The sequence below is a fragment of the Gossypium hirsutum genome, chromosome D08 (genome assembly GCF_007990345.1).
Source record: "Gossypium hirsutum isolate 1008001.06 chromosome D08, Gossypium_hirsutum_v2.1, whole genome shotgun sequence".
Lineage (NCBI taxonomy): Eukaryota > Viridiplantae > Streptophyta > Magnoliopsida > Malvales > Malvaceae > Gossypium > Gossypium hirsutum.
The window spans coordinates 4,505,739-4,524,797 of NC_053444.1; the positions used below are offsets into that span (position 1 = coordinate 4,505,739).

General features: G+C 32.2%; 1 protein-coding gene across 1 annotated transcript; it reads right to left on the minus strand.

Annotated features, from left to right (window-relative positions):
* Positions 1 to 3,460: 3,460 nt before the first annotated feature.
* Positions 3,461 to 5,565, minus strand: LOC107916951 (trans-cinnamate:CoA ligase, peroxisomal). The gene is made up of 2 exons (XM_016846330.2): positions 5,274 to 5,565; positions 3,461 to 5,177 (listed from the first exon to the last, which is right to left on the minus strand). The coding sequence occupies exons 1-2, from the start codon at positions 5,469 to 5,471 to the stop codon at positions 3,633 to 3,635; spliced, it is 1,743 nt and encodes a 580-aa protein (XP_016701819.1). The 5' UTR covers positions 5,472 to 5,565; the 3' UTR covers positions 3,461 to 3,632.
* Positions 5,566 to 19,059: the final 13,494 nt, after the last annotated feature.

The window sequence follows — 19,059 nt, forward strand, 5'->3', positions numbered from 1 at the left end:
ACTTCCATCTTTCTCAAAAAACAGGGATACCCTTTTCTATCATTTTGGGACCTCCATATTTACTTCTGTTGATGCTTTGTATCAACAATGATTCAGTGATTTGTATCAATTTTTTCGATATTTCATTGACATGAGAAAAGACGAAACGCTAATAAGAGTCGAATAAAAATGGACATATCTCATTCCTATTCATCCATACCTCTCATACTTCAATTGTTGGTCAAAAGTCATCCATCAATTTAGCTAGACTTCTGATAAAATACTGTCCTTCATTCGTAAGGGTTGGGAGTTAGAAGCATTTATGTTGTGTAATGGTTTACTTCGGTCAATGAACTATCAATTCGTAATTTATTATCCAAAATTTGGTACGATTTAAGTAAAAAAATTAAGTTTTAAAAATAAGTTTGAACAAAAAAAAAATAGGTTTATTTAAAATATAGGTCAGATTCGAGCTTGAATATTCAACGTCTAAGTCTGGTCCGACCAGTTTTTAAGTTTATAATATTTTATATTATATTATTTTTATATATTATGTAATTTATAACACATTAAAAAAAATAAACTTCTACTAAATATATAACACTACTCTAATGTAAACATTGAAATAATATTAATAGGAGTATATAAAATTTTTCAATAAATAAAAAATATTAAATTAAAATAGTATAAATATTTTTAAAAAAATTAAAAATAATATGAGTGGGCCTAAAATGGGTTTGAGTTAGTCTTTTACAAATATGTGTGAGCTTGAAAAAATTTTAGGTCCATATTTCGAGCCGGGTCAGTCTTAAGCAAGTATAAAGTACGTTAATATAATGCTTAAGCCCAACCTAAATCTAGTCTGGCTCATAAACACCATTCTACACTAACAACAATGTCGATGGCAATTAAATTAAGACTCAATCGACAATTAATGAGACTCTTTAATTTAGTATATTCATGTGTCCTAGTTAAATGGTTACTAGATTTTCTAAACTCATCTATATTTTACCGGTCACTTTGATTCAATACAAATTAATTGTCATCGCATTATTCAATAATAACAAATAAGTGATACCATATCCCTTGGAGCGAAATTAGTCCAGTTGATATAAAATTAAAAAAAATTTGACAATGTAGGACGTGGGTACGAGTGTACTGAAGTGTATTATCCTCTTATTTAAAAGTTAAAAAGGGATTATGGGTAGTTTGAGGCACTGTATAAAAAAGAACATAAATAATAAGAACATATAATGAGATTAATGTTCAAAAAAATATAAAAGAGATTTTGGGGCACTAAAACTTGATATGAGCAAAACTTATAAGAGAATAAGCTGAAATCTTCTGGAGGCAACCCTACAAGCTAAATTGGATTTGGAGAATACAAGTCAAAATTAATCATGAAATCATGGGTGAAGCTAAGAATTTTTTTGGAGCGGAATGTAGTTGTATATTTTAACGAGAGCTAAATACAATTTCATTATTTTAATAATTTATATTTTATAATCTTTTAAATGACTAAATAAAAAAAAGTTATTTTTTGAAAGAACAGTACACTTTTATCATATACTAATTTTAAATTTCGACTTTCCAAATTATACTTGGTTTCCCTATTTGTCACCTAAACTTTTTTTCACTCTATTTATTTAACATCAGTAAAAAATGGATTGACATGCGACAACTATCTGAATGTGTCATATGACATATCCAATTAACTAAAACGTGGCAATAGATCACGGATTTCATTAGCCTGAGAGAGGATAGCCACATATTAACATCGGAGTGGGGACAATGGTCAGCTCGAAAGAGCATCTACCTTAATAACATGCCAAATAATGCGGTAGCTTTGACTGACTCAGGGGACATAACCTATATATTTGGAAATGTAAAAATTAATCCACATGGAATATTAATTTAAATAGTTTATTATTAATTTAGTTCTTGAATTATAGTTTAAATATCATTTTAATTTTTTTAAAAATTTAATGATAATTCTAAAAACTTAAAAATAAAAATAAATTATTAAAATTATTTAGAATATTAAAAATCATGTTAAAAATTTAACAAATTTAGTATTCAATATTTATAAATTTATCAATTTAATCTTAATTCTAAAATTTAAAAAATATATATTAAAAAAACTACTTTTAATCCTTTATAATCCATCGACTAACATACAAAACTAAGAAAAATAGTATACTCTTTCAAGTCACTTGAACTCTAAAAAGCTGGTATAAAACACACAAAAAAGGGTAAACTCCACCAATTGTCCTTAAACTTTGTTTAAATTTATATTTCAGTCACCCAACTTTTAAAAGTTACATAATAGTCACTAACATTATCAAATTACTACAATTTGGTCACTTTTCCATTAACTACCATTAAGAGGGTGATATGGCATGTTAATTTAAATAGTTAATTACTAATTTAACCCTTGAATTATAGCTAAAATTTTATTTTCACACTTTTATAAAACAATTAACCATAATTCTAAAAAAAATTAAAAATCTTAAACATTATAATAAAAATATATATATATATAAATCCGCCATCGATTTTTGTAATATTTTTTTTCCTTAAGAAATCAAATTCAGATTTAAATATATTAAAAGTAGAGGGTACCAACTTAATATTCGTTCAAAGAAGAGGTACGATTATCCCCTTTATTTATAAGCTAAAATGAATGGATTATATATAGCATGGATTGAGGATGACCTATATTTCATTGCCCCCACAGAAATGCAGAGCTGACATCAGAGGACTTAGCCACCTCCTCCTTTGATGGATGAATTGACCAATCCATTGAAGATATTTATGTTAAGCTCCAATAGAATAAAAATTAAATTTTTCGAGACCACAAACCATTAAATTAGCTTGAAATTGTGTGTGAAAATAAGAATATTCTTTGCTTTAAGAGGGTTAGAGATTAATCATAAATTATTACGGGGTCAATGTATAATTTTATTATTATACTAAAATATAATTTTACAAAAATTTAAGAGACTAACTAACAAATCTATTATTTGGGTTATTGCTTACCCCTTATCTTTGTCTTTGATAGTAATTTATCACACCGTCACTGTTACTTTTAATCTCACCAAAATTGACCGCACCATCTGCCTAAAGTGAACTTTAATCATAATCAATTTGGGTTTTATGATTATTATGATTTCTTTTAATTGAATGGTTTTTATTTTCGATTCTTTGAATGTTTTTCACATTATGAGGTAATACGATTTGGAATCATGTTAAAAAGAGGAAAAAGGGTTTAAAAGTCAAACTCACTGGTTAAGTTGGATTCATCTTTAATATCTTTAGTAATCATCATATGATGGGCATACAAGTTTTTGTTTTACTTTTAGGAAATAGACTAAATAACAACTCAAAATTATGAAAGATTATATGAAATTGTAATTTCATATCATCTTTATCCATTTTTAATAGGAAAATGACAAATCAGATCTTTGACCATAAAAAAAAGTTAGCAACAAAATTGTTTATTTATAACATTAATTAAGCAGTAGTGTTTCTTCACAAGCCATCTGCAAGAGGGTACACAAGCAAATAAAAAATATCAAGGAACGGCCCCTATACAAGTACTCGCATGTATAGTCTATTCCAATTCAACTAATTAACTAATCTCTTTTTGACTTTCAAAGGCGTGACATAGCAAGAAACGGTTCATGACCCTCCACGTGATATTGAGGAATTTCTTTATTGACTTGCGTAGACTTCTTCTCTGTAACTTGGAATGTTTTGGCCATAGCTCTTAGCTGGAATTTCTGTATTTTCCCCGTTGAAGTTTTGGGCAGCTGTGATAGAAACTTCACCTTCTTTGGGATCATGAAGTGTGGGAGGTTTTTACGGCAATATGATATGATATCGGCTTCTTTCACGTCGCCTTTTTGGCCGGTTTCGTTCTCTCTTAATGATATAAAAGCACAAGGGCTTTCCCCCCACCGTGGGTGCGGCATTGCAACCACGGCTGCTTCTAGAACTCTGGGATGTTTGTAAAGAACCGATTCAAGCTCGACGCTACTGATGTTTTCGCCTCCGGATATGATTACGTCCTTTGATCGGTCTTTTATTTCGAGGTACCCATCGGGGTGTATAACTCCCACATCGCCGGTGAAGAACCATCCGTTTTTAAAGGCTTTGGAGGTGGCTACTTCGTCTTTGAGATACCCTTTCATGATACTACTTCCACGCAAAACGATTTCCCCTATGGTTTTCCCATCGTGCGGGACACTTTCCATGGTTTCCATGTTCTTCACGTCTACATCTGCTAACGTCAGTACGCTAATTCCTTGTCGGGACTTGATTTTCGCCTTATGTTCTTCGGGTAGATGGTTCCACTTGGCTTGCCATTCGCACACTAAAGCGGGACCGGTGGCTTCTGTTAGACCGTAAGCATGTGTTACGTGGAAACCGAGGTGTTCCATCTTCTCGAGCAATGGGGCTGGAGGGGGTGCACCGCCGGTGAGTATTTGGACGGGAGAGGAAATTTCTCGGCGCTCGTTTAGTTTGGCTTCGAGGAGGATGTTGAACACAATGGGCGCGCAACACATGTGGGTCACTTTGTGGGTCGCTATGCTTCGGTACATGTCGAACGCGGTGGTATTGCGTATACATACATTGGTTCCACCTCGTGCTGCGATTCCCCAAGTGAAGGTCCAACCGTTGCAATGGAACATAGGGAGAGACCAAAGATAAACAGGCTCATTCCCCATTTCCCACCCTAAAACCAAGGCTAAAGTGCTTAAATAAGCCCCTCTGTGACTGTAAACAACCCCTTTGGGTTCGGATGTGGTTCCGGATGTATAGTTGAGTGAAATAGGATCCCACTCATCTTGTACCTCAATGGGGACAAATCTCGGATTACCCATTTGGATTAGCTGCTCATATTCCAACTCCCCAAGTCGAACACCCGTGGGGGAGTCTACATCATCTATGACAATCACCAATGGCATCGATGACTGCCCTTGTTGTGAATCCGCCATCAAAATCCGAAGAGCCTCGCTAGCCAACTGCACATACTGATAATCAACAAACAAGGCCTTGGCCTCAGAGTGACGAAGAATGGTGGCAACATTCTTAGCATCCAGCCTGCTATTAATGGTGTTGAGAACAGCACCAGCCATGGGAACAGCAAAATGCATCTCATACATAGCCGGAACATTAGGAGCCAGCACAGATACCTACGAAAAAGACATGTTTTCTAAACATCAATGAAAAGAACAGAAAAACACTAACATACATACATGTAACACAAATGGCGATTGAAAGAAACTTACAACATGGTTGTTAAGTATGTTGAGAGAACGTAAAGATGAAGCGAGACGACAACACCGCTCGTAGGTTTGACGCCAAGTGAAACGAATGTTCTCGTAGATGATGGACGTACGATTAGCATACACACTGCCAGCCCTTTTGAGGAACGTCAAGGGTGTAAGTGGCACATAATTTGCTTCGCATTTCGAGAGTTGGTCCATTCTAAATTTTTTTGAAAGATTGGTTTCTTTTATGAACTCTGTTAATTGTTTGATTGAGAGAAGAAAGAAAAAAAAGATGGAATTGTGAAGGAATTAGGATGGAAGGAGTAATATATATAGGCTGGGCAAAGAGATTTTTATTAAAAAAAAATGAGTAAATTTTTATTAAGGAAACTGATAGGGAAATTGCTGAGATATTGCAAGGCAATTTAATTTTATTTCAAATTACTTTAATGAAGATTGATTAACTTAGCTTTGGAAATAAGGATTGTTGAGTTGACCCAAACTAACCAATGCACGTTCACACACACTGGCCCCATAGTGTCTCAAGTCACTATCCCACTTACTATTTTCTCCTTCGGCTTTGAAATTGGATTATGGGTTTCACCATATTGTGGGGCTGCTTGAATTTCCAACCGATGCTAATGGTTTTCGTTTTGTTTCCATCTTATCCTTTCCTCCCTCTCAAATTAGTTGCTTTTTTATTTCCTCGAGGTTGAAATCTCGTTATGTTTCGATTGAATCTAACTCGATTGACATGGGTATTATTATACTCCTATTTATGGATTATGGGTAATTCCAGATATCATATAAAAAAGAACAGATATGATCAAAACTTATAATGAGATTGTTCAAAAACAAAATCTCCTCCCATGAATTTCTCCTAAATTTTTTCTTCTTTAAATATAAAAAACTTTCAAACGCTTTTTGTTCTTTATTGATCAATTTAAGTTATGTAAATTAAAAACATTATTAATGATGATTAACATAAGTGGTGCTTAGTATTTATTGAAGATGTTAATGCTTCATTTGAAAAAAATTATGAATGTGGTATGTTTTATTTTTAATGAAAAAACGTACATACGCATACCTTTATATATAGAAGCTATGAAGAGGTCCCTATATTCAGCTCACTACACCAAAACAGGTCTTTAGCGGCGTTTTTTTAGGCCTTTAGCGGCGCTTCCACAAGCGCCGCAAAAAAGGCCGCTAACGAAAACGTCGCAAACGTTTGCAGTGTTTACAAACAAAAACGTCGCTAAAGACCATGTTTTTTAGCGGCGTTTTTTTCTAAGCGCCGCTAAAGAATATTATCTTTAGCAGCGTTTTTTTAAGCGCCGCTAAAGAACATGTTCGTTAGTGGTGCTTTTATACAAAAACGCCACAATTTTTTGGATTTTTTTATATTAAAATTTTCATTTTTCAGCCCTCCTGTAGCAACAAATCAAAAGCAACAAGATCTAAACCAGCCAAAAGCAATAAATTTATATAATATTTCGAATTAAACGAATAAAATAATATTAATATCAATAAATAAAAGTGAATTCATATTATTTTTGCCAAAATGTTAAATGTTAAAATGATAAAAATATTTATGCCATACACTATGACGGCGGAAATTGCGACTGAAACATCTTCATCATAATCTGAAGCTGCTGCTGGAGTTAGTCGTACTTTTTGCTCTGCTCTGCTTCTCTCGCTGCAGCCTCCTCTTCCCTCGCTGCAGCCGCTGCTTCCCTCGCTGCCGCTTCTGCTTTAAGTTGTAGCTGGAGTTCTTCATATTTCCTTTGAACCTCAACTGTGGTCGCTTGCATCTGAGCCATCTGGTCTTTTAACCTCTGAATTTCAGCTTGAGCCTGACTCCCCGAAGCCATGTATTGCTGCGAGCTAGATCCAAAATATTGGGTTGGGCTAACAAAAGATCCTTGAAATCGAACCCGACCATACCTTTCAGGACCCAAAACTTCAGTAATAATCCGGTTATCAATGTCTTCAAGATGAACAGAACTATCACTAGAAGCAATCGCTTCGTACTCCGCCTTTTTATCTTTTAGTTTTTCCTAATAAATAAATCACATAGTTAGGAACGCAATATTATATATTAAAAAACATCTGCAATATAACAATAGTCGCACTACAAGCAATGAATTAAACCATTAGAAAATAAACACTATAAATAACTAAAACAAGTCAAATCGTATTAAGTAAACATACCATTATTTCACCAGCTTCAGGAGTCATGCGAGATCCATCTTTCTTCCTATGTGTAATTTCAAAAAGTTGAAGGCGTCCAACTTTTTGATCGGACGACAGTTCCTACAATATAGTAGTAAAAATATTATTTAATAGAAAGTTATACATATTTGACAATATTAAAAAATTCAAAATACCTCCGCCTCAGTTACACATGCAAAACTTCTGGACCTGGCTGTGTGGGTGAATTTTTGTTTCTGCCTGCTGCTTTTTCCAACTTGTTCACGATCCTACTTTATGAAACTTTTAGTACGTAAATAGAAAATACTATAAACCAAAATAATTACAATAGTTTGGAAGTACGTCATACCTCGCCTTTCTTTGAATGCCAAAATCTAACCGCATCTTCCCATTGGTACCTCAACATACCCGGCGGGACATTTTGCAATTTCTCATCGAGGGTTGTTTTTGTCTTATAATAATTTTTCTTCAAAGTACTTTTATTGTCTCTCCATCTTTTTCCCAATGCCTTCTTTACATAAGCATCCGAGACCTCTAAAGCAAACCTCACCTACAAAAAACAAAAAACACAAGTTAATAAAGTAAATATAAATGAAACTATTTCCCAAGCATTACAGATGACATTAACATTTTGTTACCTTAATATTATCGAGGGCTTGGTTTTTGTTGCTATCGGGTATTTGATGCCATGACTCGTAGTTAATAGGCAACATATTCGGATTTCGTGCTAAAATACCCATGTATCCTGCTAAAAGTCGAGCTTCTGATCCAACAGACTGACCAAAACTATTTCGTCCAACTTTGACACGCTCGACTGGATCTAACTCGTATAACTCTCTAAGTAGTGTACGTCCTCGATCTCTGCGCGTCCCACCATTTTCAGCTACAAATGGTATATTATAATATAAGAATTTGAAAAATAAATCAACTATAAGTCAACACGCATGTAAATTAAATGTAAAATTACTTTGAACTTCTGTAGGATCCTCAGCTGTAATCGGAACATTCGAAGATCCAATTGCTGTCTGTTGTTCAGTACTATTTGTTTCTGTCGAGTTTGAGTCATTTTGAACAATGCTTCCCCTTAGAATTTTTCTTCTAGGCATTTTATCTGCAATACACATAAAATAGTTGACAACTTAATAACTAATTACAATAATAACAACACATATAAAACAATTGAAATATATAATAAGACCAAGATTTAAATTATTATATTACATATAATTAAACAATCGTAAAATCTTACTACATCATTATTCGTAAATTTCTTCATCGGTATCCTGACGAACCCATTGAAATTGTGCACTAGTACTATGGATATTATCGTTTAAGTTTTGTTCTGGAAAGGGCAAAGTTTCTGATCTGTCGTCGATATTATCTCTACTTCCACTGCCCATATCAAACAAGTCTCTAGGGATGTTACGGAGTACAACGTACCAACCCTCATCAGTTGGATCTTTTGAGTAAAAAACTTGTTTGACTTGAGATGAGAATACATACGGCTCATCTATCAGTTGTTGTCCTGTGTGAATCAATCGGTCAAAGTTCATCATTGTAAAACCAAATTGATCTTGCTTAATTCCACGAGCTGTATTAACATCGGCCCAATCACCTCGAAATAAGACAACTTTCCATTTGCCGTAGTAATCCAACTCAATTATGTCAGTAAGGTGTCCGAAATATTCCATATTTCCCTCGACAAGATTATTGTCCCTAGCACTAGCATAACTTGTAATTGCAGAATTGACAACTATTCCACAATTTTGCGTTTTCCTCAACCTCTCGCGATATTTTGTATGAAATCTGAATCCGTTGATAAGGAACGCACTATGTCTTTTAACCACTCAATTTGTACCTTGGGAGAGCCATTTAACTTCGTCATTTACGTTCTTCCCACTCCAAACCTATTGAATGGAAAGTAAACTGAGTAATTAAAAATGTTATGAGAAAACATTATTATTTGTAAGCGGAAGCTCCAACTGCATACCGTTTGGCTTAACCATTCATAAAAAGATTCTGTAAACAACTTATTGATATCTCGATGTTGTGTTCTTCGGGAGCGCGAACGAGATCTCAATATTTGTTTGTACTCACTATGTTAAAAAATGTTCACTTTGTTAGAAGATAAACAGTTATTAGTTTGATAAATATTTATCAAATTTGTAGAACTTACTTCCGTAAAGGTTCCAATGATTCGTGGTGAAACAGAATATATCGATGTGCTTGTACCCACGATAAATGATCTAATTCTGCAATTTCAACTTTGCCGATTGGTTCTCCAAAACTTTGGAACAAATAAGTATCGGCTAAGTTATGGTCCGTGAGTCCAGCATTCCTATTTGGTCTATTTAACCTTGTTTCAACATCTTCCAAATATCTTGAGCAGAAGGTCATACATTCCTCTGCCAAGTAGCCTTCAGCAATCGATCCTTCTGAATATCGCTTGTTGCGGCAGTAAGACTTTAATTTGGATAGGAACCTAAACACAATATACAACATTTCTTAATTATTGAAACTAAAGGCATAGAAGTGAATGAAGGAAAATTTTTGAAAATTTTAATTAACACCTTTCTATGGGATACATCCATCGATAGAAAACGGGTCCGCCAAGAATTGCTTCGTGCGGGAGATGGATAATCAAGTAAACCATAATGGTGAATAAGGAAGGCGAGAATATTTTCTCCATGTTGCATAAAGTCAAAGCGGCTCAATCCTGTACCTTCTGAAGTTCTTGAACATCCAAAACTTTGCCACAAATGGCTTTCATTATGTTGGATAGTTCAATTATACAAGACGTCACCTTCTTGGACATACAACATCGTAGAGCCACTGGCAGTAAATCTTGCATCAAGATGTGATAGTCATGTGATTTTAGCGAATATAATCTTCGATCTTTAACACTAACACATCGAGATATATTTGATGCATACGCATCTGGAACCTTTATATCCTTCAACACCGTGCAGAACACTTCTTTTTCCGTCTTCGACATTGAAAAAATAGAAGGCGGCAATCGATATTTCCCATTCGAAAGTGGATTGGGATGAAGATCAGGTCGGATTCCCATTTGGACTAAATCAAGTTGACTCTGAAGATTGTCTTTCGATTTTCCGTCGACATTCAAAATTGTACCCACAATGTTCTCGCAGACATTTTTCTCAATGTGCATAACATCAAGATTGTGTTGTAAAAGGTGATGCTCCCAATAAGGCAACTCAAAAAAATACTTCTTTTTTTCCACAAGTCCGCCTCATTAGGATCGTCCTCTTCATCAGAGTCATCATCAGCTTCATCATTTGATCTTCTATTTCTTTGCGTGTTTGGCGGTTGGTGTCATTTGATCTTTTATTTCTTCATCAGCTTCGTTCATGTCATTAAGTAGCGCGTAGAACTTCGCCGCTTCTCCATTCGGCTCTTCATGACGTACACTACTTCCCTGTTCGGTAAAAGCATTTCCACCAATATTACAATCATCAGAGGTCACAAAGTCCGCTGGGAACGACTGGACACCATGATTGTGCATATTAAATGCATCCCGCAACATACCTTCCATGTCATCCCCTCTATCAGACTGATGGTAAGCAGTATCAGGATAAGTTACATCCATCCTTGAAGAGGAAGTACTAGGCGGGCATTCTCCATGAAATAACCATTGTTTATAACCCCGAACAAACCCATCAACAATTAGATGCTCATATACAACCTCACGAAAATGCCAATTTATGTTGACACAATTCTTACAGAGGCAAAGAATCATGTTCTCTTGGCTTGCGTATTGAAATGAAAAATTTAGAAACGTCTGTACTCCATTTCGATAGCCGTTGCTTACCCTTGACAAATTCATCCAAGACCGATCCATTTCTTAATTATTGAAGTCTGAAGTTGACAATTATTTGCATGGGTAAGTTAAAACGCCAGATATAACTATAAATGAGTTATGTAAGTTATGATATGATATATTTTTATGTATTATGTAAGTTATGTAAGTTGTGTATTATGTGAGTTATGTAAGTTATGGAAGTTATTTAATTTATGTAAGTTATGTAAGTTATGTAGGCTATGTATTATCTAAATAATGTAAGTTAGGAATCTTATGTATTATGTAAGTTATGCAAGTGATGCAAGTTATTTAATTTATGTAAGTTATGTAATTAGAAATTTTATCATAATATTATATAAGTTATGTAATTCGAAATTTGATCTTAATATTATAAAAGTAATCTTAATATTATATAAGTTATGTAATTCGAAATTTTATCTTAGTATTGTATAAGTTATGTAATTCGATATTTTATCTTAATATTGTATAAGTTATGTAATTCGATATTTTATCTTAACATTATATAAGTTATGTAATATTATATAAGTTATGTAATTCGATATTTTATCTTAATATTGTATAAGTTATGTAATTCGATATTTTATCTTAACATTATATAAGTTATGTAATACTATATAAGTTAATTCGATATTTTATCTTAACATTATATAAGTTATGTAATATTATATAAGTTATGTAATTCGATATTTTATCTTAATATTGTATAAGTTATGTAATTCGATATTTTATCTTAACATTATATAAGTTATGTAATATTTTATAAGTTATGTAATTAGAAATTTTATCTTAATATTATATAAGTTAAGAAATTTTAACTTTAATTTATGTATGTTATGTGAATTTTAACTTCAAAACAAATAAAAAATAACTTTGAATTAAGTTATGTTAGTTTTAACTAAATTTTTGTAAGTTATCTAAAATTAAACTTAAAAATAAATTAAAAGTTTGAAATTTAAAAGTTATCTTAATATTGCTTTATAACTAAAATTAATTATTGCAAACATTCTTACATTTTCATATTTTACCATCTACAAATTTAAAAAAATTATTACAAAAACATATCTAAATTTGTATTATAATATTTAGGTAGATGATAAATTGAAGTTGGGCATAATGGTTATTGGATTAGATATTGATATTTATTAATAAAATTTAATATTTAAATAAACTTGTTATTAAATTAATTAGTTCCAAAATTAAAATTATATATTAAAAAATGGAATTTAATTGTTTAGATTATTATTGTTATTATTTGAAATACATTATATAGTACTATAAAAGAATGTTTAAAAACTATTTTGCAAAGTTAAATTAAAAATATAAAAATATATTAAAAAATTATTTTGCATTTTAACATGCCAGATGTTAACGACTATACCTATTTGCAATCACCATTTTCATGTCTACTGTATAAACAATGGATTGGCTTCAACTCAACCAAACAAGTATTAAAACAAAAATTGAAGAATACCCATTAGGTACCTTTGGATGAAAATTTAAGAAAAACGAAATATAGATAGAAATCACTGACAGTCACCGGACCAAATAAGTTTTCAAAACAGTAGCACATCCGGGATTTATTTAACAGTTTCCCTTAACAAGCTCATAAATGAATATTGCTTTCAGGTCATATTATTTGTGGAATTATATTTCCATCAATTTGTTCCAAATCCAAAGGAGCAAAGCAGTGTTTAGCATAAAAGAAACACATGGTATGGTACCCACTATCAAACTAATCAAAAGCATTGACTAATTTACTCTCTTTTTCCCAAAATTTGAGCATGAACGAGTCGAATAAAAGTACCCCATATCAGAACCAAGGACACAAAGCTTGAAATAAAATGATGAAATTAATACCGAGAGCTTTATATCTTGGAAAGGGTATCGGCCAAAACTGAAGATGGAGTCCGAAAAGTGTAATTTTAGCGCCTTCTCCTCGGTTTCAGCCTTGGAGCTTCTGGGAAAGTTGGAAGGTTGAAAGCGTCGGTAGCTGAAAGATAGGAGTCGCTTTAGCCTTCACTGGAAGCGAGACGAGAGGAAAGGCAAAAAAAAAAGTTAGTTGCTTAAAAGGACGAACTTACCGATGGTTGCGGCACCGGAGACGGACGGAGAATGTGATGCAGCACAGGAGACGGCAGAGTAACAGGTGGTCAGGTTTGGGGAGCTATTAGGGATTAGGGGAAATTTTAGGGATTTGGGGGGAGAATGAATTTTGGGGGATAACTGATGGAGGTTTTGGGGGACAACTGATGGAGAAAAATGTCGGGTTCCAATTTTGGTCAGAAGGATGGAAAAAAACGACGCCACTAACTATAAGTCGAAACGTAGTCGTTTCATCAACAAATAGCACACACCTGTGGCGTTTTGAATAAACGCCACTAATAATACAGCAAAACGGCCTCGTATCGATAAATGTTAAAACATTTTTGTGGCGTTTTAATTAAAGCGCCACTAACTATAAATCAAAACGCAGTCGCTTCATCAACACTTACCTCAAACCCGTGGCGTTTTCGAAAAATCGCCACTAATAACATTTAAAAAATGGCAGCGTTTCTATAAATGTTAGAACAATTTTGCGGCGTTTTAAGTAAAGCGCCACTAAATATAAGATCAAACGAAGTCGTTTCCCCAACAATTAACTCAATCTTGTGGCGTTTCCAAAAAAACGCCACTAATACCATAGACAAAACGACAACATTTCGATAAACATAACTACAATTTTGTGGCGTTTCATGTAAAGCACCACTAATAGCAACGTAAAACGGCGCAGTTTTATTAACTCCCAATAAAACTTTGCGGCGTTTTTCAAAAGCGCCACTACTAGAGAAGAACAGAACGGCGTCGTTCCCCTTTCCAGTTACAGGATAACTTCCCACTTACAGGATATTTTGCAAAAAATATAGTTCACCAAAAGTATAGTCCTTTTGAGGCGTTTTGCAAAAAACGCCACTAAAATTTTGCATCAAAATGTAACGTTTTGTAGTATCAGGCACAAATTTTGCGGTGCGTTTTAAAAAACGCCACGAATTTCTAACCTTTTGCGGCGTACGGTTGAAAACGCCACTGAGAACACAGATCAAAATGCAACGTTTTGCCATTTCTGAAACAAATTTGTGGCGTTTTTCTATAAACGCCACCAGGAAAACGAAGTAAAACGTCATCGTTTTTCATACTAATCCATATTTGTGGCATTTTTTTACTAAAACGCCACTAATGCATAAACACTAAAATAAATTTAATTCCTGTCCTTTTTTATTAACCTTAAACCCTTAGAACCATAAACAGTAAGACACTAACTATAAAAAACTAAACCCTAAACCGTAAACCCAAAATCCAAATAATAAACATTAACCACTAACCTAAAACACTAAACATTAAACCCTAAACTCTAATATGATATACCCTATAACACCCTAAACTTAATTTAAACCATAAATATATATTATAAGTTACAATTAAAAGTAATTAAAAAGAATCGTATATTGCTTGTTTAAACCCTAAAAAATAACTTTTCTTTATATTTTTTTATCAAAATCCCTAACCCTTAAACCCTAATACCAACCTAACCCTTAAAACCATAATTAAACACTAAGACTCTGACTATAAAAACTAAACTCCAAACAATAAACTTTAAAACACTAAATATCTCAAACCCAATATAACAAACCCTAAACTTTAACCTACAATATAGTACTAAACATTAAACCTTAAACTATAAAACCCCTTAAACTATAGCCCTTAAACCTCTTAAACCCTAAACCCTAAAATTTTTTCATCAATATTAAGTACTGCTTCGACAATTCTTTATAAGCATATATGACCTTTTACATTAATATATATCTATATGTGTATATACATGTACATCAATATCGAAATGAAATTTTTAGGGGTTTAGGGTTTTAAGGATTATGTTTTTAAGGTTTAAGGGTTTTGAGAAAGCGATATGGCCGGCATCGATTTTAACAGCTTAATGGTAGCTTAAATGAAAACTTCTAATTATAATTAATATAAATAAATCAATTAAATAACAAATAGAAAAATATTTATTTTGCGGCGCTTGTTAATAAACGCCGCTAAATCCCCCAATGCTAAGTAAAACGACCTCGTTGGGCTTAGGTTTTTGGCGGCGCTTTCCAAAAAACACCGCTAAAGCCCTGAGCATTAGCAGTGCTTCTCCATAAACGCCGCTAAATCCCCGAATACTCAGAGAACGGCGTCGTTCGGCTTATGTTTCTTTGCGGCGCTTCCACAGAAACGCCGCTAAAGTACTGAACATTGGCGGTGCTACCTCAAAAACGCCGCTAAGTCACCGAATGCTCAGAAAACGACGTCGTTGGTCTTAGGTTTCTTTGCGGCGAATTCTCAAAAATGCCGTTAAATCCCTGAGCTTTAGCGGCGCTTCATAAAAAACGCCACTAAATCCCCGAATACACGGAAAACGACGTCGTTCGGCCGAGATTTTTGCGGCACTTTATAGAAATCGCCGCTAATGCTTATTCTTCAGCGGCGTTTTCCGTAAAGCGCCGCTAATGATTGATCTGGAGCGGCATTTGTTATCAAAACGCCGCTAGAAACGCCGCTAAAAGCCTGTTTTGGTGTAGTGGCAATTCGTAAAAATATGCACCAATTAAGTGAATTGTTAGGAGCATAGAAAAATTGATATATATAATTAATGGTTGGAGGCTAAATTTCTATTCGACTTTTAGTTAATTTTGTTTTGTTTTAATATTTATCAGCATGTTTATATTTTACATAAAATATTTAAAGATATCTAATATTGTTTATAGATTTTGTAACATTTCTTTCCTAGAAAGAAAAAGGGTAAATTACACTAGTAGTAACTTAATTATTAAGACATCTTTTTTGGTCATCCAACTATAAAAAATTACAAAATGTTACTCAACTATTACTAAATTTCTTTTTTGGTCACTCAATTATGAAAAGTTACAAAATAGTCACCCAACTATTCAATTTTATCTTTTTTAGTCACCATTGGGATAACGATGGCAATTTTTAAAATTGACATAATAGCAATTTTAACCCTCAACATTTATATATTGTGTCAATTTAGTCTTCATTCTAGGAAATCTGACCCTCAACATTTATACATTGTGTAATTTTTTTTTCGCAGCTTTGTTTTTCTTTGTGACCATTTCACCTAAAAAGCTAAAAAAAGAAGAAGCTAAATTTGATTAAAATGTACAAAAAATAGAAACACTCAAAAATCCAAGACAATAATTTTCATCTTTTCTCATTCTTTTAAAGTTAACCCTTAATGTCACAAAAAAAAGAGCAAAACTGCAAAAAAAAAAGACTGAATTACACCATATATAAATGTTGAGGATAATTTTTTTAGAATCAAGGCTAAATTGACATAATTTATAAATGTTGAGGGTTAAATTTATTATTATGCACATTTTAAAAGCTGCCATTGTCAGCTAGTTGGTGACCAAAAAAGACAAAATTGATAGTTGAGTAACCATTTTGTAACTTTTTCATAGTTAGGTGACAAAAAAATACTAATAGTTAAGTGACCATTTTATAACTTTTAATAATTGATCGATAAAAAAAAAATACTAATAATTAAGTGACTACTTGTATAACTTACCCAAAAATTTGACTTTCACTCCTTTTCAAATATATTTATTTGTTATTGTATCTGTACTTATAATTTTTTTCGACCAAAAAAATTGTACCTATTATTGTAACAAAACAATTTATTTATTACATCCACTAAATTTTGATATCACGTGTCAAATACATTTAACTTTGACATCTTTCCAAAATGTTATATTGAAATAATATTTTTTAAATAATAAACATTTTTTTAAAAATAAAAATGTTAATAGTTAAAAAAAATGTGCATCATAATTTTTTTATTTCTTTAAAAAAAGTATGCGCATACAAAATTCATTTATTACGTTGTATATATAAGAAAAACATCAATTTAAATATGGTTATCAATTGTTGATTGACATGGGTATTGTTGTCAATACAGGAGGATATGGTTCGAGTACAGTACATTATCCTTCTATTTATGGGTTGGGGAGAGGCTATTGGTAGTTCTAAACCTCATGTCAAATAGAACAGATATGATCAGAACCTATAATGAGATTGTTCGAAAAAAATGATCAATTTTAGCTTCTTTTTTTTTATAAAAAAACAGAATTACTTGAACAAATAAAAAGAATCATTTTTTAATTCTTATTTTTGGCTAATAACTAATATATTAATTAATAAAAATATAATTTTATTAATAAATATTGAGTGCAATGGTAAATTACGTTGCATTCTCAAGGAGAAAATGTTAATTCGAATCTTGAAAACAATATTGCTGAAATGGATAACCACGAATCCCGAATATAAACCGTAAAGCGAACATAGAACATACCAAAAAAATATAAATAAAATTTTACAACTGAAAAAGAAGCTCGTAGTCAAGGGCGGAGCCAAGGGGGGCTGGCAGGGGCCTCAACCCCCTCTAAGATGAAAATTTTCACCTTTAGTCCTTTTATAATTTTAAAAAATTTAAATTAGTATATAGTAAAATTACACTTTGGCCCCCCTAAGAATGAGAAAAAATTGATTTAATCCTTTAAAAATTATAAAGATACAGGATATTAAAATGGTGAAATTTCACTTTTGCTATCATAAAAATGTACAACTTTATTCTGGCCCCCCTCAAAAAAATTTCCGACTCCATCCCTACTTGTCGTCAATGTCAAATGATTAGTATATATAAACAAGAAAGGCATAGTAACAAGTTTAGCTTTCAATACTTACATATTTTGTTATCTATGTCCTAATTCTTTCTTTTTTTAGCAATTTGACCACCAACTTTTCATTTTGAGTTAACTTTTTTAGAAATACTTACTAAATTATTATTATTTTTTAACAACATTTATATGACAGCTCATGTGGTAATTTATGAGTACTTTATTTCAATGCGAGCACCATCTCAACCCTTTTTTTGCCACTCTATGTCAACAATGGCGGCCATGATAGCGCTGTTAAAAATTTAATGGTCTAATCAATATTTTTGTAAAAAAAAAATTGTTAGGGCAAAAGTGATAAAAGTTATAAGTATTGAGGGTCAAAATTTGTATTGTACCATAAAAAAAAGTTTCAAAGTTTGTCATATCCTTCTATTTGTGTATGCCTACTTGCATTTGATTATTAAGGGACTCAATTATAATGAATGTTTAATTGAATGAATTAAAATAATAAATGGAAAATTTCTTCACCGATGCTAATTCATGCATTTTTTTTTCTTTATTTGTTTTCATTGAAAGACTTGCTTAAATTAACTGCCACCAATCCATCTGTATATAATTTTTTATTGATTTTTAAATGTATTTAAATCTGACTTTTTTTTTAAATTTTTAAGTGAATAAACAATTTAAAATACACAATTTTTAAAATAATAAATGAATCCGTGTAATTTTAATAAATTTAATTTTAATAACATAAATAAATAATCGAAAATTTTAGAATTTTAATTTTTTTGAAAATAGATTTGAGAGAAATTAAATGAAATCATTGTTTTAAAATTTTAAAATTTTTAATAAATTATCTGAAACCTTAATTGATTTGTTTGAATTGAGTGATTTTATGTACAAACTAAATTTTTTAGGTAAAGTTTGATGCAGGGATTGTTTCTGTCAAGGGGGTTTTACGTGATCAGAGAGGGGCTTGGATCCTTGATTATAATTGTCATTTAGTGTCATGGGGCTAGATCTTTTGTCTCGC

Coding starts and splice junctions, on each gene's coding strand:
- LOC107916951 (XM_016846330.2), bottom strand. CDS start 5,471: ATGGACCAACTCTCGAAATGCGAAGCAAATTATGTGCCACTTACACCC. Junction 5,178..5,273: donor ACATACTTAACAACCATGTT/GTAAGTTTCTTT, acceptor TCTTTTTCGTAG/GTATCTGTGCTGGCTCCTAA.